Source organism: Onychomys torridus, chromosome 13 (assembly GCF_903995425.1).
Source record: "Onychomys torridus chromosome 13, mOncTor1.1, whole genome shotgun sequence".
NCBI classification, from domain to species: domain Eukaryota; kingdom Metazoa; phylum Chordata; class Mammalia; order Rodentia; family Cricetidae; genus Onychomys; species Onychomys torridus.
Genome location: NC_050455.1, coordinates 35185049 through 35210695, shown reverse-complemented (window position 1 = coordinate 35210695; position 25647 = coordinate 35185049). Strand labels below are relative to the sequence as shown.

Genomic DNA, 25647 nt, shown 5'->3' with positions numbered 1-25647 from the left:
CCTGACTTTTACTTAGGTCAGGGTTTCTCAGCCTTGGCTAGCAGCATCTGGTGCTGAGTAATTGTTGTGGTGACTGTCTTGTCCATGGTAGAGTGCTTAGCAGTGTCACTGGGCTTCTGCATGGGTGCTTGCAGCCAGTGCGTCCTTCATTGTAATCAACAGATGAGTCTCTGTTGTCGGGGGAGCAGACTACCCTCGGTTGAGAACCACCAATTCAGAGAAAATGGGTTATCTGTTGAAAAGTCTGAGGGGTTTGTGGTAGAGCTTGTGTGTTTGCTGCTGTTGTTTGAGGTCGGCTATGTGACCTTTAACTTGTTTGGGTTAGCAAGAATACGTGGTCATTTCTACAGATGACATACCAGCGAAGCCCTAAAATTAATAATCTCATATATAATCTGAAGTTTAGGGAAAGCCATGGAATTTTCTGGTTTTGCTCTCATTGTTTTCTCCCATCTCAAATAAGATGAATGTGAGGAGATGGACTTTGGGAATCTTAAGAAATTTTTAGCATATAGATACAGATAATTTTTAAAGACTCAAAATCTAAGAAATGTGTAGGCCTTTCTTCTAACAATGCTTGGAACTCTAGATTTTCAAAGTGATTCCAAGCACAGAGACAGCATTGCCTTGGAACCTGTTAGAACTTGGAAGACCTCAACCCCTGACCCTGCTGGAACTCTGGGCCTAACATCCTAGTTTTTAGCCAGTTTAGGTTGCTTGCCAACCTTGTGGAATGCCCTGTCTCAGAAAGGAACAGACACTGTGCTCACCATAGAAGCAAGCCTCTCTCCAGTCCCACCTTACTCTTAGCCCAATCACTTTATTTCCTCTGTTTCATAGATAGGATGTAAGGCTTAGGTAGGAGGCAGTGTGACCACAGGGACGTAGTTCACATGTTAGAGGAGAGGGAAGTCAGGGCAAGTGTTAAATACACTGAGTTGTAAGATTCTGAGTAGAGCATTTACCATCCCTACCCCTAATTCCTTTAATATAGCCCGTGTTTTGGATAAATAATACATTTTCAGACATGCTCTGGAGTACCCTTGAGTACCTTCTCTTTTTATGGATATCTCCTTTCCCCTATCCATTCCCTGACTGACAAAATATTCCTAGATCAAAGGCTACCATCTTCATTCATTAACAGTGTTTCCACCATGCCCTATGGAGTGCCTATGCTGTGTCTCACTCACAACTATGCTACTCAGAGCTGATCCATGGACTGGATTTCAGTCTAAACCTTGCGCATTCTGCCATGTGATAAGGTGATTGTGTGACAGTTGGTTGCCCAGTAAGGAAGAAGTACATTCTGTCACAAATTCCTGATCTGTTTGAGGACTGCCATATTGAGTGGCACTGTCTAGATAGTATTTGGTATTGCTAATCATCTCTTAATCCTATAGCTTTCCTTTTCATATTATCTTACCATGTAGAATTTATTGAATGAATGAATGAATGAATGATATACTGTAAGGAAAGATGAAGTTTCCTGACCTGGATGGGGGCTGAGAAATACAGTAGGTAGCATACTATATGGCATAAAGGTTGCTAGAATTTTAAATGATCTTTACATATTCATATAAGAGATGGAACTTTTAAATTTTTTTTCCTGCAGTTATGAAGCATGATGTATCAGGTACCAACTCATTTAATTGTCACAATAACCCCATGTAAGAATTACTTCCTATCATTTTATGGATGTCTTAGTTACTTTTCTATTGCCATGACAAAACACCATGACCAAGGCAACTTATAAAAGAAAGCATTTGATTTGGGGTGTATCGTTCCAGGGGGTTCGAGTCCGTGACCATCATGGCAGGAGACAGAGAGAGAGACATGGTGCAGAACGGTAGCTGAGGGCTTACATCTTGATTCACAAGCACGAAGCAGAGAGGGGGAGCTCACTAGGAATGGTGTGTGCATTTGAAACCTCAGCCCGTGGCCAGTAACACATATCGTCCAACAAGATTAAACCTTCCGATCCTTCTGGGGACTGTTCCACCAGCTGGGACCAAGTATTCAAATGTACGAGCCTGTGGCCGGCCATTCTTGTTCAAACCACCAAGTAGATAGCAGAGCATAGACTAGTGAATTTTTCAGACTCACACCTAATAAATGGCAAAGCCAAAATCGATTCCCAAATAATATGGCTTCAGGCTCATGGCCTTCACTGTCCCACTTTTAATGCATCTCCTGATACTGGTAGGAGAAAGGTCTCCGAGGAAACATTCTCTACCCAGAAAGAGGATTTGAAAACAAAGTGGGGCCGGTCGGTAGTGGCGCAAACCTTTAATCCCAGCACTTGGGAGACAGAGGCAGGCGGATCTCTGAGTTCTAGGCCAGCCTGGGCTACAGAGTGAGTTCCAGGAAAGGTGCAAAGCTTCACAGAGAATCCCTGTCTCAAAACAAAACAAGAACAAACAAAGAAATAAACAAAAGAAAACAAAGTGAGGTAGTTAGAGGAAAGTGGCAGGACCCAAGAATGATGGAGGAGCTGGAGGAGGGTTCCTGCATGCAAGGGAAGGCCAAATAAGCCAGGGTCCAGAGGTTTACAGGATACAGTAATTTTATGAGTAGAAAAAATTGCACTGGTTTAAAACAAAGCTTAAAAACCTAAACATCCAGCATCCACAAATCAATATGTTTTCTAGGAAGCTAGAACTGAGGTTGTATGAAATGCTATGGACTGATTTAAAAAAGAAAAGAAAAATGTTTGTTTGTGTTTTGTTTCCCTTTGATCATTTTAGTCTATTCAGAATTGGAAAACCAAAAAGCAGCAAAAGAAAGAGGAAATACTCAAGTTAAAAGAGAAGGCAGACACCACGGCTATGCCCCCTCATAGCAAACTGGAAGCTAATCAAAAGCAGAAAGAGGAACAGAGAAAGAAGCAGAAATTGGCGGTGGAAGCTTGGAAGAAGCAGAAAAGTATAGAGATGTCAATGAAGCATGCTTCCCAGCTCAAGGAAGAAGAGGAGAGAGAGAAGAAGCAGCAGAAAGAGCGCCAGCGGCAGTTCAAGTTAAAACTACTCCTGGAGAGTTACACCCAGCAGAAGAAAGAGCAGGAGGAGCTCCTGAGGCTCGAGAGGGAGATAAAGGAAAAGACAGAAAAGGCGGAAAAAAGGAAAGCCGCTGCTGATGAGATTTCCAGGTTTCAAGAAAGAGTGAGTAATCACTCTTCCTAAGTATTGATGGATGTCATTCACGAAAGTGTTATTTCCAGGTTTGGCTACACAGGCATTGAGTTCACCCATCATCTTATACAGCACACACACGCTGGCATCCCTACAACTGAGCACAGTTCACTCCCTAACTTCCAGTAAGTTCTAGTTTAGTGGAGAAGATATATGTAAGTCAAGTGATAGTGTCCTGGTTAGATTTTTTTGTTAAGTTGGCACAAGCAAGGGTCATCTGGGAAGAGGGGACCTCAGTGGAGAAAGTGCCTCCATTAGATTGGCTGGTAGGCACATCTGTGGGGCGTCTTCTTTATGCTGACTGATATGGGAGGGTGCAGCCCATTGTAATCTGTGCCACCTCTGCACAGGTGGTGCTGGGTTCTGTAAGAAAGCAGGCTGAGCAAGCCACGGGGAACCATCCAGAAAGCAGAGCTCTTCCATGGCCTCTACTTCAGTTCCTGCCTCCAGGTTCCTGCCCTAATTTCCCCGCAGTGATGACCCACACCTGTCAGCTGAAATAAACCCTTTCTCCCGCAAGCTGCTTTTGGTCATGGTGTTTAGCACACCACTGGAAAGCTACTTAGGACAAATGGTAAGGAAGTTAAGGTATAGACGGAGTACTTCAGGAGGTAGATAATACAGAGGTGCTTACCAGAGCTCTGATTGATAGAGAGAAGGTGATGCTTGAATTGAGTCTTCTCTAACAGGAGGGAGAGCATGACTCAGGGCTTGGAGAAGTGTCAACAGTGTTGTTTGTGGGGAAGCTAGAAACACTTGAGTATACTTCTGGGGATGTAGTTCAGTGGAAGATGGCTTGCCTAGCGTGTGGGAGGCTCTAGGTTTGATTCCTAGACACACACAGAGTTATACTTCAGTATCTTTGGAACATCAAGGAACACATGGGAACCAACAGGCGAGGAGGCTATGAGCCAGGCTGAATGTGTTGTATGAGCAAGACAGGGAAGGTTATTCTAAGATACACAAAGCATAAACAAAGTAGCTGTCAGTGAGTAAAAATGTTATGAATTGCTAATGTGCATAGCAGCGACATTCATAAAGGGAGGTACAAAGGAAAACAGATAAAAATACATGAGTGGTGTGAACTTCAGTGCATTTCTTTTAGTTTATATATAAAAATGATATTAACAAAAGATCTCATGCTTACTCATTCCCCCCACAAAGTAAGCAGGCGCCATTAAAAAAGAAAGATTGAGAAAAAGAAAATAAAATTGAAAGTAGGAAATTATATGAGAGACCCCAGACTAGACATACCTTTGTTAGTAAGTGGAACATGGTTTAGACTGAACCTTTGAGTAGAATGAATGCAGTCTAAATGAAAGGGGTGCAGAAAGGGTCTGCATGGCTGCAGTTAGGGACCAGCTCTTAGCCTGCGTTTGAAAACTTCACCTTCCAAGGAGTGTTGGCAGCTGAGGCCATTTAAACTGTAAACAACTTATGGAAGCAAATTTGAGTTAATTTTGTTTTCTTAATGTAATCTTTTCGTTGATACCTTTTTAGGATTTACAGAAACTTGAATTGAAAATTCTAGACAGACAGTCAAAAGAAGAGGAAAAGGCAGAAAAACACAGGCGACTGGCAAAATTGAAAGAAAAGGTACTCTCTTCTGTTGTGCTTGTTTCCGAGACAGCTTGCTATGTAGCCCAGGCTAGCCTTGAATGCCCAGCCGTGTGCCATCATGCCCTGCTTTAATTTATCTTTACTTTTTAAACTGACTTTCTCAACCAACTATGACCATAATTTTTTACACAAATGAAGTATATATTTCCTCACTTATATAACATGTGTAATTATGTGATATTTAAATCAGATTAAGCATAGTCGTCTCTTCAGATATTTACCATTTCTTAATGACAAAACCAGTCAAAATCGTTTCCCTTAGCTCTCTGAAATCTACAGTAGAGAATATCTGTAATCAGGCCGGCAGCATAGCACACCAGACTTCTTATCTTTCCCTGGCTTCCTCCTCGTTGTCCTGATTGCTTGACTTTAAGGAGACTGGCAGATCTACTCCCTTTCTATCTCATTGTTCTCTCTGTTTTACATTGCACACGTACATACCACAGAGCACAACTTAGCACATTTTTAGCAATTGTTATTGGAGCTCTGCCACTGACTTTAGAAGCACTCTTTTCTTTGACCCTGAATTCCTGTCTTGTCCTCCTCATCATTCTTTCTGAAGCTCCGTTCTGCATCTGTGTAGCTGTGGGCATTGCTTAGTCTCACTGCTAACCACTCAGAACCTATGTGGTGCCGCATGGGTCAAGTAGACGACTTTATTGGTGTTATTTATACTACATTTATTGTCTGGTTATATTGCTCTTATACTAAGGTGTAGTCTATTTCTCATAATTAAAATAGAAATGAAATAATAGAACTAGGAAAGTATAAATTAGCAGTTTATTAATTGATGTTAGTGGTATAAACTTTTTTTGGACATATTAGTTAGTTAATATTTGGGTAATAGCCAAGTGTAATTTTAAAACTGCTTTGTGTTACTAAAGATTTTACTTAGTACCAATTTAGTTCATATACGTTAATTGATACTATTTTACTTCTGATCACAGGTTGAAAATAATGTCAGTAGAGATCCCTCTAGGCTTTATAAACCTACCAAAGGCTGGGAAGAACGAACCAAAAAGATAGGCCCATCAGGCTCTGGGCCACTTCTCCATATCCCGCACAGGTGAGAAGGTAGTAGGTGATCATTTATCAAGATTTATAATGTTTTTACCCCATGCAGTGTTATGCATGTTTGTATTTTATGCAGTTTCTGAATATAATTTTTTCATTTAGCAGATTGACAAAGCATATCTATATTTTTAACTTTTTATTATATATGTATTGTGTGTTGTGTGTATATGGTCATGTGAGTGCTGTGGTTGCTGTGGTGTACATGTGACTGTCAGAGGATAACTGGGTTTGTGACTGCTTTTCCATCAATCCAACTTGAGCAGTCAGTCTTGGTTGGAAGTGCCTTAACCCACTTTACCCACAGAGCTATCCCACTGATACTATATATACTTTAAGTTGCCATTACAGACTTGAAAAAAGTACTGTCAGTCTATGGTGTGTTTCCCCACCTGCCTATGTCCTTAAAGGGGCTCCTCTTTTTTCAATCAGTTGTTTTTTATTGTTTTGATCTTCCTGCATATTTATAATTGCTTTTCTCTTTTTCTCTTTAGGGCCATTCCAAGCTGGCGACAGGGAATCTAGAGGGACTATGAGATAATGCAGTTGCTAGTCACTTGAATGTTAGTTAGTATTGCTATTTCAGGACTGGTGGTTAACTTTGTTATTTAAATGTTACTAGCTTCGTCAAGTTGGTTATTGTGCTGTGTATGAATTGAGAAGTTTTAAGTGTCATGGAGCATTGTCAATATTTTCTTTCTACAAAGATGGCATATGTTGGCCTAGTGTTGATACGAATGTTATTTAAATAGGTTTGTGTTATGAACATTATTCCATTTAAATTTCTCAAAATATTTCAAAAATAATTTGTTTTTAATCATGGCTTAGTAAAATAATTTGGGAGAATCAGTCTTTTTTAAGCCAAAATTTTGTAACTTTTATAACTCGGAAGTAACTAAGCTTGAGTAACAAAAGCTTAAGTGTCTTTTTAAAAGAGTTATTCAATAACTTAGTACATTTTCTAAGTTTAACAAAATGGTAATTTGTCAGTTGTTTCATTTTTGTGTAATGAATATTTTGTATTTGATTAAAGCATGCTTTGTTTTATATGGAGACTATTTTAAATAACCTCCCTTGCTACATGAACCTTCTTCATATATTATGATGTCATCCTCCAGGTTTCCTGCAACTGTGTCAAATTTTCTTTCAGGCTTTCTGGAGCCACAGATTTATAAAATCTTTGTGTCTTTGTATCTTACTGGGTGGTACAGTTTTCTTCTGCTTGCCCCAAATTAGGAACAGTCTTTCTTCTGAAATAAGCTGGTTTTAAACAGTACACTGATGGTTTTGGACTGAGAAGTAGAAAATTTTTTACACAACTCAATTCAGTTTTTTATATTAAAACATTTTATATCATTCTAACTTTGATTAGGTTTCAACTTATAAGGAAAGTACTATATACATAAAATATAAGAAATTTACTTCTTACAAATTTTATCTTCAAATGCTTTTAAATTATATATATAAAATTTGAGACATACAGACTAAATATCCCAGAAATTAGTTGGATTAGTGATCTAAACCTTTCCTTACATAACAGTTAATAGTTACATAAGTATATAAATTCAAAGTATATAGATTTCAAATTTTAGAAAGTAAATTCTAATTGTATAGTTAATGGTGCACAATGAGAAAGTACCCTTAACTAGAAATGCCCATTTTATTTGCTTGTTTTCCATGACTTTTTAATAATCTGGAACTATTGAGGAATATACAAGATGAAGGAATACAAGATGAACTACTACTTAAGATATAGGAAAGTAAACCTAGTATTGCACAAAAATGCACTTTTCAGCTGCCTGCATCAAAGCTAATCATGCTGGTTGATGGATTCTTACTGTTTTAGTCTTCATTATCTTTGGTACCAGTGTTGGGATTGAACCTAGAGCCCTAAGCATGCCAACTACATGCTCCACGTGCTTTACTTCCAGCCTTGTTTGTAATTTATTATTTGTGTGTGTTTGTGTGTGTAAGCATGATGTGTTGGGGGCATACGTACATGTGCAACAATATGCTGGTGTATATCAAAGGACACCTTGGTGGAGTTGGTTCTCTCCTCCCACTTTTATGTTGATCCCTAGGATTGAAATCAGGTTTCCAAGCTTGTACAACTGCTGAGTACCAAAAATTACCCAGGGTACTTTGGAGTTGAGTGTCATACACACACACACACACACACACACACACACACACACACACACACAAACACACACTAACCCACAGGGCACATTACACCTAAATTTCTACTTACTTTGTTTTTAAAGAATCTTGTTAGGCTTAATCTTTCATGGACTCCTTCCTCATGAGTGCCTTGTAACTTAAAGGGAGTAGTACATGGCCAAGGCAACTTAAATTCTATTTTTGCATGAGTAAGGTTTTATTGAAATAGTTTTGCCTATTGGTTATACATTGTCTGTGGCTAATTATGAGTTATAGTGAAATTGCAACTGAAGGTGTGAATAGTTGTGACAGACTATCTGATCCATAAAGCCTAACATTTTTATGGTCTGGTGTATAGAGCTCCAAGCTCAGGACTTTTGGAATCTCCTGGTTCCACCTCTGGGGGAAAAAATCAACCCATGAATGAATGTGTATTATCTGTAAGCATAAACCAACTTCACTATTTTGTTATACTTAATTTTTAAGAGGAACCCTGTATCAGTATTTCTAAACTATCAACAATGAGGAAATGAAGTATAAGCAGAAATAATTTGTACATTGTTGAGCTCCCTTTAAATAATCAATGTTTAATATTGAAACAGAGTTCAAACCTTACTAAGCAAACACTTTCATATATACCGCCTCCTTATCTTTGTATCTTTTGTTGTTTTTGTTTGATTTTCATAAATTCTGCTTGGATAACTTTATCTTCTGCTCCTGTTGCCTCAGCTTTCTTCAGATGAGCCGATGTTTGCTCATATTCTTTTCATCCTAACTATTCTTGAGTTCTGCCATACAATGGTTTGGTATTTGATGGGTCCATTTCAGGGACCTTCAGTTAACTGAATTGCTCTCTGCCAATTTGATATCTTCTCTTTTAAAGCACCAATACTCAATACACAGCACAGATCCAAACGTTATAAAACGAGGGCCACCTGTGCATGCAATTTTAAATAATTCCAGATACTCTATAGAGGATTAGCAAAACGTTTGTCTCCAGTTTCCACCTGTAAGTTCAGCTTAAAACTGTGGCCCTCCAAAAATGCGCCTGCAAAGTTAAACTTTCAGATCTCACGTCCTTATGCTGTTTAGGGCCAGGATTTGGGTTAGCACATGAAGAAACGGGTTTCATTCTGTCATTTTCACAAACAAAATCTCACGAAGGTATTTACGAACTGGTTTTCCGGGATGCGAGAAGGGTTTCTAAAACGTTGGTTGGGACGGAATAGAAAAGACTGCCCAACCGAAGGAGAAGAGAGATGAAGTGCTCTACTGAGCTTTTCGGTGGTCCGCAGGGTACGCTTCCACTGTCGCCCCAACCAGACACCTGTGGGAGGTCTGCTAGAGTTGACTTCGCGCCTCCCGCCAACTGCTTCCGGGTCGCGGCGAGTGTCGCTTCCGGAGCAGCATGGCGGCCACGGAGGACGAGAAGCTGGTGGGGAGCGGAGAGGGAGAGCGGCTGGATTTCCTGCGGGACCGGCACGTGCGGTTCTTCCAGCGCTGCCTCCAGGTCTTGCCGGAGCGGTATTCTTCGCTGGAGACCAGCAGGTAACTGGAGGCTGCCGCGGCGGGGCTGGCGATGGCGGCCCTCCGGATGCTCGCCGCGGACCGGCCACACAGCCGGGACCCGCGGGGCTGCGCTGCCACCGGCCGGCCTTAACCCCGAACCTGGCCTTGACCTGCCTGCTCTGGGCCCCGGGCTCCCCTCCATCGCCACCGGCTGCGGGCACCTACCTACCCCTTACGCTCCAAGCTCAGGACTTTGGGAATCTCCGGGTTCCGCCTCTTTTCACTTCCCAGTCATTTTCTGTGAGCTTCCTTTTCCACTCCCGTAACATCCTGATAGTCACTTTGGTTTCTTTACTTTTACAAAAACCGAGTACAAAGCGTTTATCCATCATCGCTTCTGTACAGCCCTCCCCCTCTAATTAACTCTCAATTAAAAGGCAGGGAAACACTCTACTAAGATGTGATTAGAAGTTTACTCGTGAGGAATTGTAAATCAAATGGTAGGGCTAAAGGGTTCAGTGTTGCACTAAGCACAGTAAGGCTGGAATTGGCAAATGTTTGACATTTGGCCGAGGTTAAGGAACTGTTGTAGAAGTTGATGTGAGAAAACAAAAGGAAGACATGTTTACTGTGCACTGCTGTGTTTGGAGCGAGGCTTCAGGGCTCCCTAGGGTTGGATGATAAGAAACACTGGTTTTGTTTTATTTTAGACAAGATCTCGCCATGTAGGCCTAGCTGGTTTGGAACACACTGTGTAGACCAGACTGGTCAGAGGTCTGCCTGTCTCTGCCTCCCAAGTGCTGCTATTAAAGACGTGAGCCACCACACCCAGCACCGCAGTTTGGTCCTGGTATCCCCACATTTTCTTAATTAGGAGCGCCCAGTGTATTTTGAACACTTGATGACTGGTTCAGTTTGGAGACTTTCATGGATGACTTCTACAAATGTCATCAAGAAATACTTAACTGGTAGATGCGAGAATACAGCCGAAGAAGGCAGGTGAGCACTTTGACTAGAATTCAGTGCTGTGTATTAATGCGAGCTTTCTGAGGTAAATAGCAGGCACATGCACTGTAACCCAGGTTTCTGTAGAGAAGCCTTCTTTGACTACCACCTGTATGTATTGGTTTGTTTAATAACTTTTTGTCACATAGAATTCTGTCTCATGTATAGCATTGGAGCTGCCTTGTTTGGTTTGATTGTCAATGGTCACATTTGGCTATTTGAATCGGAAGTAATTAGATCTGATTTAAAATTCAGCTCTTCTTCTACAAGAGCCAACACATCTCAAGTGCTTCGCCGCATTTTAGCCACGGACTGTTGTTTTTCTTCACATTTGCATCATTTTACTGGTGCACTAGGACCTTAAGTAGCAGCTGGCATATATATAGAAGGCATGACAATGTCGGCACACAGATGTTTGTCAGACAGTGTGAACTGAGCCCTAAAGGACGAGCAGAATGTTTGAACGCATTTAAATTTTAAAATTTTATGTGTCTGAGTATTTTGCCTGCATTGTGCCAGGTGCCTGTGGACACCAGAAAAGGTCCTGGAACTGGAGTTAGAGATGTGAACCACCATGTGGGTGCTGGGTCTTGAATCCTAGTCCCCTGGAAGAGCAGCTCCAAGATACACAGATTCTTGAAAAAGAAAAAGTGAAATATTGTTTATTCTCTTTCCTTTATCCATAGATACTGATTCACCAGCATGAGTTGCTACTCTTCATGTACTACATGCCAACGCTTCAAAGTACTGTTTGCAGGGATAGCAATGTGGCTCAGTGGTAGTGCAATGCATGCTGCAGGCCATACATTGATTCCAGCATTAAAAAAAAGTCCAAAATTTGCACCATTGATAAAGTGAAGACATGTTTAACCTGGCTATCAGTAAAGATTTAGGATTACATTTTCAGAATCCTGTTGTGTATGATGTGTAAAATTAGAGTAGTGCATGTTGGCACTACAAAATATAATTTCTGCTCATAACCTAACAGTAGAAATTGTCTAAACTCACCATTCACTAAACAACTCTAGTGTAATCATAGCACTCCACACCAACCACTATATATTAGAACATATGGAACTTCTCAGCGTATTGGCTGAGAGATGCTGTCTTCACCCCTATGTCTAATGCATTGCACTTGCACAGAACTTTTGATGATTTATTACTTATGTGTGGATATTTGTGTGTCTATGTAAATATATATGCAAGTGTATGCAAATGCCTGTAGAGGCCAGAAGAGGGTATTAGATTCCCTGGAGCTGGAGTTACAGGTGGTTGAGAGCTGCCCAGTGTGAGTACTGGGAACTGAACTCAGGTCCAATGCAAGAACAGCAAGTGTGCTTAACTGTTGAGCCATCTCTCCAGCCCTTCCTATAGAAATTTTAAAAAATAATTTTCAGTTTTCTTGTGGTTCATTAATAACCTCATTTAAACAATGCATTGGGTCTGTAGTGTTTTGTTTTTCCTTTTTTTTTTTTTGTCTTTATTTCACTTTGGTTTTGAGTTTATTTTTTTGTGGTTCATATTGAATTTAATTTGCTTATATTCTTACTGACAAATACAAAGCAGCCGAGGTTACTTACTTATGTATAGAAGCAAAATCTTACTGTGTAGTCCATGATGGCCTTAAGCTCACAGGCTGCTTTTTCCTCTTGAGTACTGAGATTGCAGGTGTGTGCAACCACGCTGGTCAAAACAGCTAACTCTTGGGCTAATGTTAGATTGTATATTTAGACACCTAGAAATATTTTTTGACCCACCGTTTTGTTTTGTTTTTTTTAATAAAATCACTCCATTTCTGTTTCTTGTACTGCGATAATCAGGGATTGTGAAGCAAAGTTCTTGGAAACAGCCACACCTTCCACTGAAACTTCCCCAAGGCTGGCTAACTTCTGTGGGGGAGGGGGATTAGAATGTTGCAGGTCTTGAACCAGTTACAATATATTTTGGGCTGCCCTCAGTCTCTAATGGCCCACCTCTGTATCTGGCCTAATATCCTTGTTACTAATAGATAAAAAACAACAGTAGAAATGTATTAACAGACTTCTACCATCCAAAAGGCCAAGAATTTCAGGAAATAAATGAGAGACCTGTAGCAGAGATTTCACCCTTTTGCCTTAATCTGTAACATCTACTTAATCTTTCCACCATTTATTGAAAAGTGATTTAATTTATGACCTTCTTTGTTCTATTGCTTTAAAAACTTTAAACTTGATAACTGCATTGGAATACAGAATTTGGGGTAACCTAAATCTCTGTTCGTGGGTCATGATCACTCATACTTGGCTCTAGAATAAACTGTCTTAACCCCTGTAAGGTGAGAGTTGTGGTTTTTAGGTTCACAGAATAAATCATTTTTTCTTTTTCAAATGTCACTGGCATCATGGAAATAAGTGTCTGACTTACTGTTTTACCAAAGAGCTGTGTTTTTATAACAAAAACGGCAGTGGTAAAGAGAATTTGGTTATACTGATCTGAGACAAGTGAGTAGTTGCCGGGAGGGAAGTAGTAACCGTCTGACAGTATTTTGGGAACTGCTCTTGTGAGCTGACCAGGTTCCGAGGCCTTGAGAGTCTTGCTTTGCACCTTTCTAGAACAACTATTTCCGAGCAGACTTCCAAGTGTCTTCAGCAATGAAGATCATTGTGTAGATTTTAGGTAGGCTCTGTGTAAATCAAGTTGCATTCCTCTACAGTGTTAAACCAGCAGCTGCAGGAAGAACTCGATGGCACTGGAGAGATGGACCCACAGTTCAGAGTGTGTACTGTTCAGTTCCCCATCCACAGTGGTTCACTTACGAACTGCCTGCAACCCCACCTTCGTGGAATCTCATAACTTCAGCCTCTCCCAGGCACTCGCACTCCTGTGCACAAAGCACATATACGGGCATACAAATAACCCTTGTTTGCCACTCTAGCTGGAGGTGGGCCTGAGAGAATGGAGCCCATAAAAGAGGCACACTAAAGTTTTATGCAATAACCAGCTTTGTTCAGAGCATCAAACAATTTCTACTCTGAAGGTTAAGTTTCTAATCACAAGAGGAAGTTGCTTGGGACGGGCAAGCTGCAAGTGGGAGAACATGCTTTTCTATAGAGGCGTAGAAACAATGACAATAGGCAGTCGTAAAGGATGCTCTGGAGTCAACTCACTCCTGTCCACTACACCTTGACAATAGGCAGTCGTAAAGGATGCTCTGGAGTCAACTCACTCCTGTCCACTACACCTTGACAATAGGCAGTCGTAAAGGATGCTCTGGAGTCAACTCACTCCTGTCCACTGGACCTTGGAAGGCATAAAACATAATCCCAAACAATTCTGTGTTTTTGAAGAAACTGAGATCACAGGACTCTTACCTTGTTTTCTTGGAGTTTTCTCACATGCACTCAGAACTCTCCTCACATGACTCTATTCTTGGACCCCCAATTAAACATAAAAACCTCCTAATTCTAACACCCCTAATTAAAAAATACATATGTGTGTGTGTGTGTGTGAGAGAGAGAGAGAGAGAGAGAGAGAGAGAGAGAGAGAGAGAGAGAGAGAGCGCACAGGCGCACACACAGAGACATGAACACACAACAAATACATACGTGCTTTTAGCCTTCAAGTGGCTCACATGCAATTTTCAGTGTGTTCTTGTACCCCACAGGTGAGTAGGGTTCATGATTCTGAAAGTCCCTTTCTTAACAATTAAAAGAAGGCGTTGACTGGTACTGTTCACTTACTAAGAATAAACTGTGGGGTTTTTGTTTTGTTTGTTTTCTTGTTTGACAAGGTAGAGGGATGGCATGTAAATTATTTTAAAAGTAGAATGAAGGTTTTTAGTTGGTTTGGTTTTTGTTATTTTTCCCTTTGGTGGTTTTTTGTTTTGTTTTGGGTGTAAGCCAGAAATAGTTCACTGGTTCACTGGTTTGATAGTTAAGGTGATATTTTACTTTTTTTTTTCCCCTTTAGGTTGACAATTGCGTTCTTTGCACTCTCGGGGCTGGATATGTTGGATTCCTTAGATGTGGTGAACAAAGATGATATAATAGAGTGGATTTATTCCTTGCAGGTCCTTCCCACAGAAGACAGTGAGTGAGTTTTTAGCATTTTATTTTTAGTACGATTAGCTGTTCTTGGCATGGCATGCATGGGATTAGCAAATTAGAATTTATTTGTACTCTTGGCGTACTTTACATATCTTTATTTTTCTTGTAGTTGAACACCCCTTTCTGTCCAGATACAACACATAACTAGTATTGGCATTAATTTCTCTTGAGAAAACAACATAGAGTCATGGGAATTACATTGAGACTCACAAATAGAGCAGCACACTGTGTTGTCTATGCCTACATTAATGACTCAATATTTGTATTTGATGTTTGTATATGATGAGTCCTTTAGCATTTGGTCTGTTTGTTATTCTCAGCCATTTTTCCATATTCAGAAAATTTGGTCAATTACTATATTTCTTAATGCTTAGTTTTATTTTTTTTTTACTTAAATCTCCAAAATTCATAGCTTCATGATTGACATATTTTTGAGAGAAAGAAGTACACAGTGTATCTTCAATTTATACAAAATGTAAATGTAGTTCAGATGACCTGAAGTTGTGGTGTGTTACTCGGCAGGTACTTGCTGCCAAGCCCAGTGACCTGAGTTTTATCTCCAGGACTCAGTAGGACAGAAGGGAAGAACCAGCTTTGGCAAGTTGTCTTCTGACCTTCACACATGTGCTGTGGCATGCGTGTGGCCCTGCACACACATACACACAAATACATAAATGTGAATCACCACAATTGTGGTAATTAGTAACTAACTTCAGAAAATGTTTTGTTATAGTAACACCTTAGAAACAAAGTAGGTGTTCATCAAAACTAAAATATGTAAGTAAACTATGACACAGGAAAAAATGTTATGTGGTAGTAAAATGATCAAAGGAGACCTGTGTATGTATTGACTCAAAGTCTGCCTGTCATATATGGTTAAATGATCAGTTGAAAACATGCAGTCAGCATGGTGGTGTGCACCTATAGATCCAGCTACACAGGAACTTGAGGCAGGAGGATTGCTAGAGGACTGGAGTTCTAGACCAGCTTAGGAAATTAATGAAAACCTTTCATCTGGCCTGAAAAACAAATAAGCTAATAAAACACAGATGTTTTAACAGTTCAGTCTGTAAATATAAATGTAGAGAAAGCCTTTGAGAGGATATATAGAATGTCTTTGTGGAGGGGAAGTAGATGGAGCAGAGGTAGGAGATAGCAGGATAAGATCTTTTTTTTTTCTAGGTATCTACTGTGTTTGAATCATCTAATAAAATGTTTCTGTATTTAAATTAGAAAAAATCTCTTCAAACAATGAAAATAAACAATTTAAAACTGAAATCTATATACAAATATTAATTTAACAGCAGACATAATGTGTATTATTTGATATTTTATAATTTTTCAAAGCATAGCCAAATAATTATCAGATTTATTCTTCATCTAACCCAGAAGAAACCGAAAGACAGAGTAGTTGGGTTAACCAACTGCTTTCTGGTTGGATTCTGGATTTTAGGTCCACTTCACAGGAGGAAACGCATGCCTGGCACAGAAGATCTGGCCAGAGCCCATGGTGGAGGAGCTCACAGGCCCCCGAGATGAACTATTGCTATGATCGAGCTGAAGTGACAGGGTGGCAAACTGCCTTCGGAGTCTGTGCTTTTCTCTCACTAATCAGTGCAGCTTCAGACCTCGTCGGAGAAGCTTCTTTGTGCAGTAGAGTGTGGCTAAGACAAAACCTCAGAAAATGGTCAAGTGCAGAGATGATCTCTCTCTCTCCCTCTCTCCCTACCCCCCCCCCCCACACACACAGAGGGAGAGAGAGAGAGAGAGGGAGAGAGAGAATGAGAATGGGAGCCCAGGAAATCCTGGGCATAACAGGACTGCTTCACTCACAAACTACAGCGGCTCTGGTTGTCTGAACAAGACCTACACAAGATGAAGTCAGTTGACATTCTAGCATGAAGGAGGAGGGGCTCATAAGCTCTCACCCCTAACTGAGGAGCTGTGACCAGTTGGTACCTTCTGGAAGAGGGACAGAACAGTGTTCTTTGTAAAACTTTCTTTTGTGGATGGCCCCACAAAAAGACTGTATGGGCAGCACAAACTAGAGTCCAGGGGTTATTAAAAAAAAAACAACAAAAAACCCAGGTGGTGGCGCTGCACACCTTTAATCCCAGCACTGGGAAGGTAGAGGCAGGCAGATCTCTGAGTTTGAGGCCAGCCTGGTCTACAGAGGTAGTTCCAGGACTACACAGAAACCCTGTCTCAGAAAAAGAAAAACAAAAGGAACTGGAGTTTTGGGGTGGTGGTGGTAAGGAGGGAGGAGTCAGGGAAAAGAGAGAGTCATAGCTATGATCAAATTCATTGTAAAATTATCTGAGGAGGTCAGAATTATGACTACTTAAGAAAAGTTGTGTCTGAGGCCTTGCACACACGTTACAAAGATAGAGTTGGACTAGACTGACGGCTCCCGGGTCTCAGTGCTGCCTCACTGCCTAAGTGCCATGCGGGCCATTTAAAGACATTGTAAAGATTTAGTCAGCCATCCACTCTGGGACTGTAAATACCCTGCTGGCATCTCATTAGTGTGCTGAGATGCTTGGAGCATTGGGCCCTTCTTACCAGAGGAAATATTTAGGAAGCAGGGTCAGGTTGTGAATTGTATACTCCCTTCCCTGACCACTAGTGAGAAGTTACATCCCATCATTCTGTAGATAAAGATAATGAGGTCCAGAGGCTTCATAATTTGTTCATAGTAACACAGACAGTAATGATGCTGGAGGAACCACTAGGGTAGACTTTCCTGTTCTCCATTGATTCAGTGCAGTAGATGCTGTAACTCTGAGGCCATCATGACAGTAAGTGAATTGACGTTTTCCTTAGAAACTATAATAGCAGATGCGTGGGGTAGTGGGAAACATCAATACCTATTGCCTTGCTCCTTCCTTCCTTTCCTCCCTCCCTCCCTCCTTTTTTTTAAGTAATTTTTTTTTTCAGATTGCTCCTCCCTCTCTGCTGTCTTTGTCTGTCTGTCTGTCTTTTTTTTTTTTTTTTTTCTTCCTTTGAGGCAAGCTCTCACTGTGATACAAGATACTAGAAGTTGCCATTTAGCCTGAGGTAGTCTCAAACTTGTGGTCTTTCTGCCTCAACTTTCTGGAATTATCAGGCCACCACCATTCTTTGATTGCTACTTTAAAAACAAAAAATATAACAACAGCAATAATAAAAAGCAGTGTTCTGTTTGTAGTAGGTGTGGTTTCATGTGGGCTAAATGAGACACGCTCCGTAGTTTGGAAATGACAGTTTGAAAAGTGTGATGATTCAACCCACCCCAGTCTTGTGTCTGTAGGACTGCCAGTCTCTGGCTCAGATCAGTTCTAAATCTCCAATCTCTTAAGAAATCTCTGCTGTTTCTTTAATTTGTCTCAGTCTTGTTCTAAAACTAATTTTTGAAATTTGGAAAATAGACATTAAAACACCTTCTAGCTATGGATTGGTTTGTTTCACACGTTCATTTGTTTGGTTTGTGGAGCTGTGGGTTGAACCAAGGCCTGGAGCATGCTAGACAAGTGCTCTCCCATGACCTACATTCCCAGCCTAACTATTCAACTTGCAGTTCCTTTGGGTCTTTCTTGACATCTTTGAAACAAGGAATTGGGAACAATGCATACTCCTAATAAGAAAGCCTTGCGTTTCTTGAGAACTGTGAAAAGTTATTTATATATTTGTAAAAGTGCACATTTTAAAATAAAATTACCACATTCCTCACTGGAATTTTACCTGCTCGGTGCAGAAACCTAGCTTTTAAAGTGGAATGGTGCTACTATAACCTAAGCATAGCCTTTAGCTACATGTGCCAAAATATAATTTGGATTATATTTACCTTTTGTAATACAGTTGTCTCTTAAAAGAGGGAAATGAAAAGCTTCTTATGAAGGTCAACTCCCTTTGTTGAAGTCAGTGTTTTTGATTGTTGTGTTTTGTTCTTTGTATCCCAGTTTTAACACAAACTCACAGTTCTCCTGCCTTAGCCTCCAAGAGCTGGGATTAGAGCTGTTTTTTAAATTCTAAAATGTTTTTTAAAATTCTCATTAAACTTACACATTTTGTAAGTTTGTGTGATACATGTGTGTGAGTGAACATGCACATGCCGTAGCACCTATGGAGGTCAGGGACAAGTTTGTGCAGTGGACTCTCCTTCCACCTCTACATGGGCTCTGGGGCTCAAACTCGGGTCACAAGCCTTGCCTGGCCAGTGCCTTTACCCAGTGAGCCATCTTCCCTGCCAACAGTGTTTTAAGACTACAAGTCAGTCATCTTACCACCTCAGTATTGTTTTAAAACTGTCTAAATGTACTGTCTTCTAATGCTTGTCATATAATTGGTCTTTATTTTGAACTTAGTAGCAAACCACAGCCTTTAAAGTGAGATATTACCCAATCATCAGGCAAAACTCAGTTTTATTTTTCAAGCCAACATTGTAAACATGTTCTCTGATAATACAACCCCAATACTTTATCATAAATGCATATGCATATTCCATGAACAAATTCATATGCTTGTTGCATTCCCGTCTACTCAGTTCTTGTTTTTCTTATGCACCTGGACTCTTCTGCTGTTATCTATTTATTTCTGTTGTAACATAGATTTCTTGACTTTGAAGTTGGTGCCACAAAAGTAGAAGGTCCATTAGCCAATATGTTTTAACTTGAAATATGACTGTCTAGGCTTCATATTCATGGTTTCCATGTCAGCTTCAGATAGGACCAAGATATTTCTACATCTTACCAAGTTCTATGTACAACCGGTTCCCGTTGAGTAGACTATGTGCAAGGAACTTTCTTTTGTTTTGTTGATGCTAAGTACAAACGCTAGATGGTGCTCTGGACTAAAGCTTCAGTCTCATCTAGAGTGTGTGCAGTGTTAAGTTTGGAGCAGACTGCAATTATCCTTGAATATAATGAAGCGCTAAGTTCTAGAATTATAAAGAAAAAGCCAGTAGAAAACAAGCTTGACAAAAACTAGAAGAGAATGCCCAATGAACTTAAAAATGGTAAACATGTTCTTATTGAACATAATTTTCACAACCTTGGTACTTAAGTGTATGACTGATAAACCAGTTTGATAAATAAGTCATCTTTCTTGGGCACTAAGTTTAATATTGGTAAATGTGCCATGAGAAATAAGATCTTCCTTTGAGCTATTGTTTACATTGAAACTATTTTTTTCCATCCAATTTCATAGTCCACAAGCAGTTCAGAAGAGGGAAGAAATGATACATTGTCTTCCCTATGTTGTGATTGTCTCTAAAGACTAAATAGATTTTCATGGTGACAGTGTATGCTCCTATTTGGAAAAGAAGAAAGGACGCTTTTAATTTGATGATATTTTTCTTTAAAAAATTACAAAGGGGTGAGGGGCTCTTCATTTCTTTTGTTTTATTTTTGATAATATTTAATTGGTCAATTTTAAATAGTTACTGTTTTTTAAGCCATGGACCCTGCTATAACCTGAGCATATCCTTTATCCCTTAGAAGAACCCTGCAGCATACTCCTTGCAGTATGTTACTGTTCCACTTAGGAAGTGGAAGAAATTGCAGCTGGGCACACTGGTGCATGCTTGTGGTCTCATCACCGGGGAGCAGAGACAGGAGAGTCTGCAGCTCAAGGCCTTGCTGTAAAACAGTTTGAAGGCCATCCTGAGCTACATGAGACTCTGTCTCAGACTGACAGACATACAAGAGAACCAACTTAGACAGGTTGTTAGTGGCACGTAGAGCACAAGTACTAGAAGAAGGTCATGAGTGTGAGTTGGGTTTCCTGTGTCCAGGCCGAAGCCTCCAGTCAATACAGATCTTTACAAGGGGTAGTAAAAGAGGAAGCTGACGTTCAATTCAGATCACACAGGGAGAGACACTTTGACTCTTTTTACCTACCTTGAAGTACGTAAAGCAAACTCACGATGAAAGGATAAAGGTGGAGAGGTGCGTGAAATTCTACTGAACTGTCCCAAAGATTCTTGTTTATTCATTTTTCAGTCAGACATTGGGTACTTCTGCAGGACTTTATGGATGATCATCTGATGTTAAAATGCAGCATATCCATAGGTCTCTTCCACATACACATCATCTCTCTCTCTCTCTCTCTCTCTCTCTCTCTCTCTTTCTCTCTCTCTCTGTGTGTGTGTGTGTGTGTGTGTGTGTGTGTGTATAGTACAGTTACATGAACAGCAGGTCAGTCAGAAGATGTCATGAAAGAGCAGAAGAGAAAGCCAGAGGGACACTAATCTTGAAAAGAATTTGAGTGACAGCTGTTCTCTGATAAGAGTCTCGTGTGTAAGAGACTGTAAGCGAGGCTTCAGGAGCCAAGGGGAGCTCCTAACTAATAGCCCGCAGTGAGACTGAGATCAGCCGCACAGTAACAGGAAACTCATCTGCCAATAATGTGACCGAGCTGGAGGCGGACTGTCCCTCTAGAGCCTCCAGTAAGTAAGGTCGTGCAGTGAAGGCTTTGATTGCAGCTTGGGAGACTTGGGCTGGACTTCTGATCCTCTGACACAGTGAGATGGTGAATATGTGTCTTAAGGTCCTGCAGTGGTGACTGCTTGTCCACAGTGACTCAGAGGATGGAAGTCTCCCTGGTCCTGTCTTCCCACACAGCTGCTGTTTTCCTTATTCCCTCCAGGCTGTTAAGAATGTACCATTTGTCTAATTATGAATATCATACACATGCTTTGTAGCCTTTGTTTTCTCTTGTTCAGATACAGATTTCCATGTTGTTATTTAGTTTTACTGCTAATTACTTTCAAATTAGCATAATGCACCCTTTAGCAGACACAGCATGGTATCGTAAGCCTGTTAGATGATTCTGTCACTTTTGAACTTTCACCGTCGCACTGCGCTGGACACTTCTGTGCATCTGACCTTGCTCATGAGGGTCCTTGTACATTCTGGGATGTAGTGTCACTTAGACAGAGGGTATGCTTTGGTTGTTCATTAACAAAGCTTAAGTGACTTACAACTTTAGTCTTAGCAAAACCACGACACGCTCACTGATTTACTGCCAACAGAGAGAAATGATTGCCGGGGAGTGTTCGGTTTGGTAGTTTCTCATTTCTGCAAAGCTTTATAAGCTACCACTGAGTTTCAGGGAAGCGAAAGCTGAACAAGGCGATTGCCTGGTTTGGAGAAGCAGAATGGGGACGTTATGATTTAGCCCTCCACCCGTCATAAAGATGGGAGTTTATGGCATCAAAGCCCATTTTTAAACCATCTTGAGTTTTCATTAGCTGGCAGTTCTGGTATGCTAATATATTCTTGCCTTTTACATCTAGCTTACTGATTTTCTAACAGCCATTAAGCCCATAGTTATAGATGCACTTGTAAGTTCTCAACTTATATCCCATATATATCTGGAAAAAGGAAAACTTAGAGATAGAAAAACAAAATGATAAGTATACTTTGAGTAGAGACCAAGTGTAAACTCAAGTATTGTACATACTTCAAAGCCAGGCACCCAGAACACAGGTTTAAGACTGAAATATGAATATGCATTTTATCTAGGGTGATAGAACAGTTTACCCCGTTGGCTTACTCATGTGTCAAGAAGCAGTGAGTCGAGGTGGACTTGAGCCTGTTGTGTGGGCTGTTACCTCCAGCATGTCACTTAACCTCTGGGCTTGTTTTCTGATGAGCCTTCAACATTATCTCACTTAGAAGTGGAGACAGTGGACCTTAATGTATAAGAGGACTTGCTGAGAAACCAAGGGGACCTGAGTTCAACCCCCAGCACCTACATAAAAGCCTGGCATGGCTGTGCATGCCTGTAACCCCAGCTGTTGGAGGTGAGGGGCTAGCTAGCGTAGCTGGAGCAGTGAGCTTCTGGTTCAGTGAGACCCTGTCTCTAAATATAAGGTGAACAGCAGTAGAGGAAGACCCCTAGTATCCTCTCTTGGTCTGCATGTGCACAGCCATGTACACCCTCACCTGTGTGCACCATATGTACATGTAGAAGGAAATGGAGCTTTGGTACTAAAATACTGTTACGGAACAATTCTCAGGTTCAACTGCTTTGGGTTCTGTACAGAAACTGTATTTTCACACATGCTTTGTTTTCTAGGGTCAAATCTAAATCGCTGTGGTTTCCGAGGCTCTTCATACCTGGGTATTCCATTCAATCCATCAAAGGTTAGTTCTGTTTATTTGGAATGTAGGAAAAGGACATAAAGAGACTTAGTAGATGAAGACATTTAGAAAGAACTAAGCTTCTAGGTTCAGTATGCTAAATAGAAAAATGTCTTAAGTGAAGCCTTTAGCCCCTTTCCTAGTTTTTTTTGGCACATATATATGTAGAAATTTATGTTGTTACCAACACTTATCTCTTATTACTATGTGTGTGTAGAAGTTATTAGTGATTTCCTGGAGAAACTGGAAATACAGTGTTCAGGAACTTCTGTGAAGCCGGTGACCTTCCCGTGCCTCAGGACTTAGTGCTGGGCTCGCGTTCTCAGGAGAGTGGGAGCTGCCCCCCAGGAAGTGACTGGGGACCTGGGCTGCGCTTTGGGCCTGAGGCTTTTGAACCAGCCCATGCCAGTGTACAGAGAAGAGGTGCTAACGAAGTGGAGGGGCGGGCCCAGAGCGAGCCCTGGATGACCCACTGTGACAGAGTGACCAAGGTTTCTCACCGTGGGAAGTGGAGAAAAGTTGTTTTCCTTCTTTCCTTTCTTTCACCATGATGTACAGTGTGGGACTCAGGGCCTTAAGCATGCCAGGCTCTCCCACCTGAGCCAGATCCCTGCCCCCTCTCACCTCTTTACAAAGAGGTCTCACAAGCTAGGTGTCTGAAAGCTCATATCGTCTGCCTGTAGAATGGTTATCGGTCAGTATGGGATTACTCTTGAGAATTTCAAGAATCATGTGTAGTTACAGGAGGGGGTGAGAAACTTGCAGTTATTTCTACTTTGATTCAAGATTCTGGAATAAGTAGCAGTGATTGTAGAGATGACAAGATTTGGTTGAAACTCTTTGAGCTTTATTCTTTTCACTTAAACTGTAGACAGGCTTATCTGAATCATGGTCAGATGACATCAGTAAGATGTCTCCAATCGAGTGCTCTGGTAGCAGCGAGTATGATAACAAAGGATTCATAAAATGTGTTTCTTTTTTTTTTCATACATGAATTTTCCAACTTTAGCGAACCCCGAATAAAGGGAGGCTTTCTGGTTAGTCATATGAGCAGAATTATCTGTTTTGACGTAAGGAATGATGTTTATTATGTAGTACAAAACCATGTGCAGATGTAAGCTGTACTTGTTGGTGTAAAACAGTGAAATATTATATTACATCTTCACAAGATAATCTCTACCTCAAAGGCATCTCATATCATATTTTTAAAATTTATTTTGAGACAGAGTCTTGCAATATTGCCCAAGTTGACCCTAAAATCCTGGGCTTAAGCCTCCCAATTAGCTGGTACTGTAGATGTGCACCATTGCCTTTGAGTCTCTGCACAGTTTAGAAATAATCTCTCTTAATGAACTGTTTGCTGCTGGTTCTCAAGTTCTTGTGAAACCCAACTTTGGCTCTCAGTGTACCTGGTCTGTCCCATCTGAGGAGCCAGGGCTCACTGTATATGGCCTTCCACTGAATCTCTGTGGTAACAGGAGCTAGAGACTCATATGAAATCACATAAGCCTACAAAAAGCTATCATAGAGGATGGTAGTGTAGAGTCTATGAGGCATACTAACCTGAGGAACCTGGAAGAGATTTTTCCAGTACCATATATAAAGAAAACAGCTTCATCATTTTTTTTCAGAAACCATTGAACCACCTGTGACATTCTAATATATGTATAGAATTTGACAGGCCATAGACACTTATGGATCCACCCAGCTTAATCTTTTCACTTACTTTGCATCATAAACCCTATACTCTATTAAATTATGTAATGCTTTTAATGTCCCATGATTTTCCTTCCCTGCTTCACTTTTATTTTCTTGTCCTTATCTGTACTATCCCTCTTTCTGCAGGAAAGAGTCCCTGTTTAAATCTGTTGAGTACCATATCTACTTCATGACCACTTGAATGACTGACTCTGGATTGTAGTTATATGCTTTCCTAAAGGTCACAGTTCACACTTAATTCACATTCAGATTCCCTATCATTCTTTTAAAATAGCAGGTGTTTGGTCTAAATACTGAAAAATGAGACCTGCTTTGGGCATTCCAAGATGGCCATTATAGCTGTGAAATAGAATAGTCAAGAAAATTAGGACTTGAGTTCTGAGGAGGGACTTAAAAGGTGTTAAGATGAAAATTAGTTTGGTGTTAGTGAGACCATGTAAAAGAGTTGTATATAAGGGTGGATCAGTGGGTGGCTTCAGGCTTAAAGGGTATTGAATATCATGCAGATTTGCTCTGTGTAAGAAAATTGTGGGATTAAGTTGCTAACCCTTTTTAACACACATACACAAACCTTATTGGCTAGATTCCTTATATGAAGCTTAAATGTGGTTTATTTCTGAGATTGTGTGACCTTGCTTCTTCTTATACAGTTGAAGTCCTTACAATTACTTATTATATTCTGAATGCTAATGTTTATTAGAGGTTGAAATGATTAGACTTCATGACAGTAGAATAATAAGGTTATGTGGTGAATACTAATGTATTGAATTTAGGTTTGTACCATATATCATAACTTTTATTTATTTATTTATTTTTACAGCTCTGGGAATTAAACCTACAGCCCCAACACACAGTAGGCAAGCACTTTACCCCTGAGCTATATTCCAAGCCCAAATTTTACTTCTTTTTATAATTTTTTTGTTTAAAATATTGAATGAGTTTTTAACTTTATAAGACATAATTTTTATAAATATAGGCTTGAACTAAGTAGAACGTTTCAAAGTTATGACATTTATTCAAATGTCATAACTATTTTCATAAAATTGGAGGAGTATAAGATTTTGAAAATTATGTAGCTTTGTAAGAAGACATATTGAGACATGTAAAAATTGAGGCTTTTTTTCCCTCAAGTAGATATCTATACAAATTGGTACAAGGAACATTTAC

The 25647-nt window shown here is 40.3% G+C and overlaps 2 protein-coding genes across 2 annotated transcripts in view; both read left to right on the top strand.

The window, feature by feature from the left end:
• The window catches only part of Ccdc112 (coiled-coil domain containing 112), a 32951-nt gene extending 25874 nt beyond the window's left edge, over positions 1 to 7077 (top strand). The window contains exons 7-10 of the mRNA XM_036205297.1: positions 2745 to 3158; positions 4689 to 4784; positions 5756 to 5874; positions 6374 to 7077. Coding sequence (XP_036061190.1) covers positions 2745 to 3158; positions 4689 to 4784; positions 5756 to 5874; positions 6374 to 6404 — 660 coding nt within the window. The 3' untranslated portion in view covers positions 6405 to 7077. The remainder of the gene's footprint in view (positions 1 to 2744; positions 3159 to 4688; positions 4785 to 5755; positions 5875 to 6373) is intronic.
• A 2345-nt stretch (positions 7078 to 9422) lies between these two features.
• Positions 9423 to 25647, top strand: part of Pggt1b (protein geranylgeranyltransferase type I subunit beta) — a 41639-nt gene continuing 25414 nt past the window's right edge. The window contains exons 1-3 of the mRNA XM_036204941.1: positions 9423 to 9587; positions 14502 to 14620; positions 22697 to 22764. Of these exons, the coding sequence (XP_036060834.1) occupies positions 9448 to 9587; positions 14502 to 14620; positions 22697 to 22764 (327 nt within the window). The 5' untranslated portion in view covers positions 9423 to 9447. The remainder of the gene's footprint in view (positions 9588 to 14501; positions 14621 to 22696; positions 22765 to 25647) is intronic.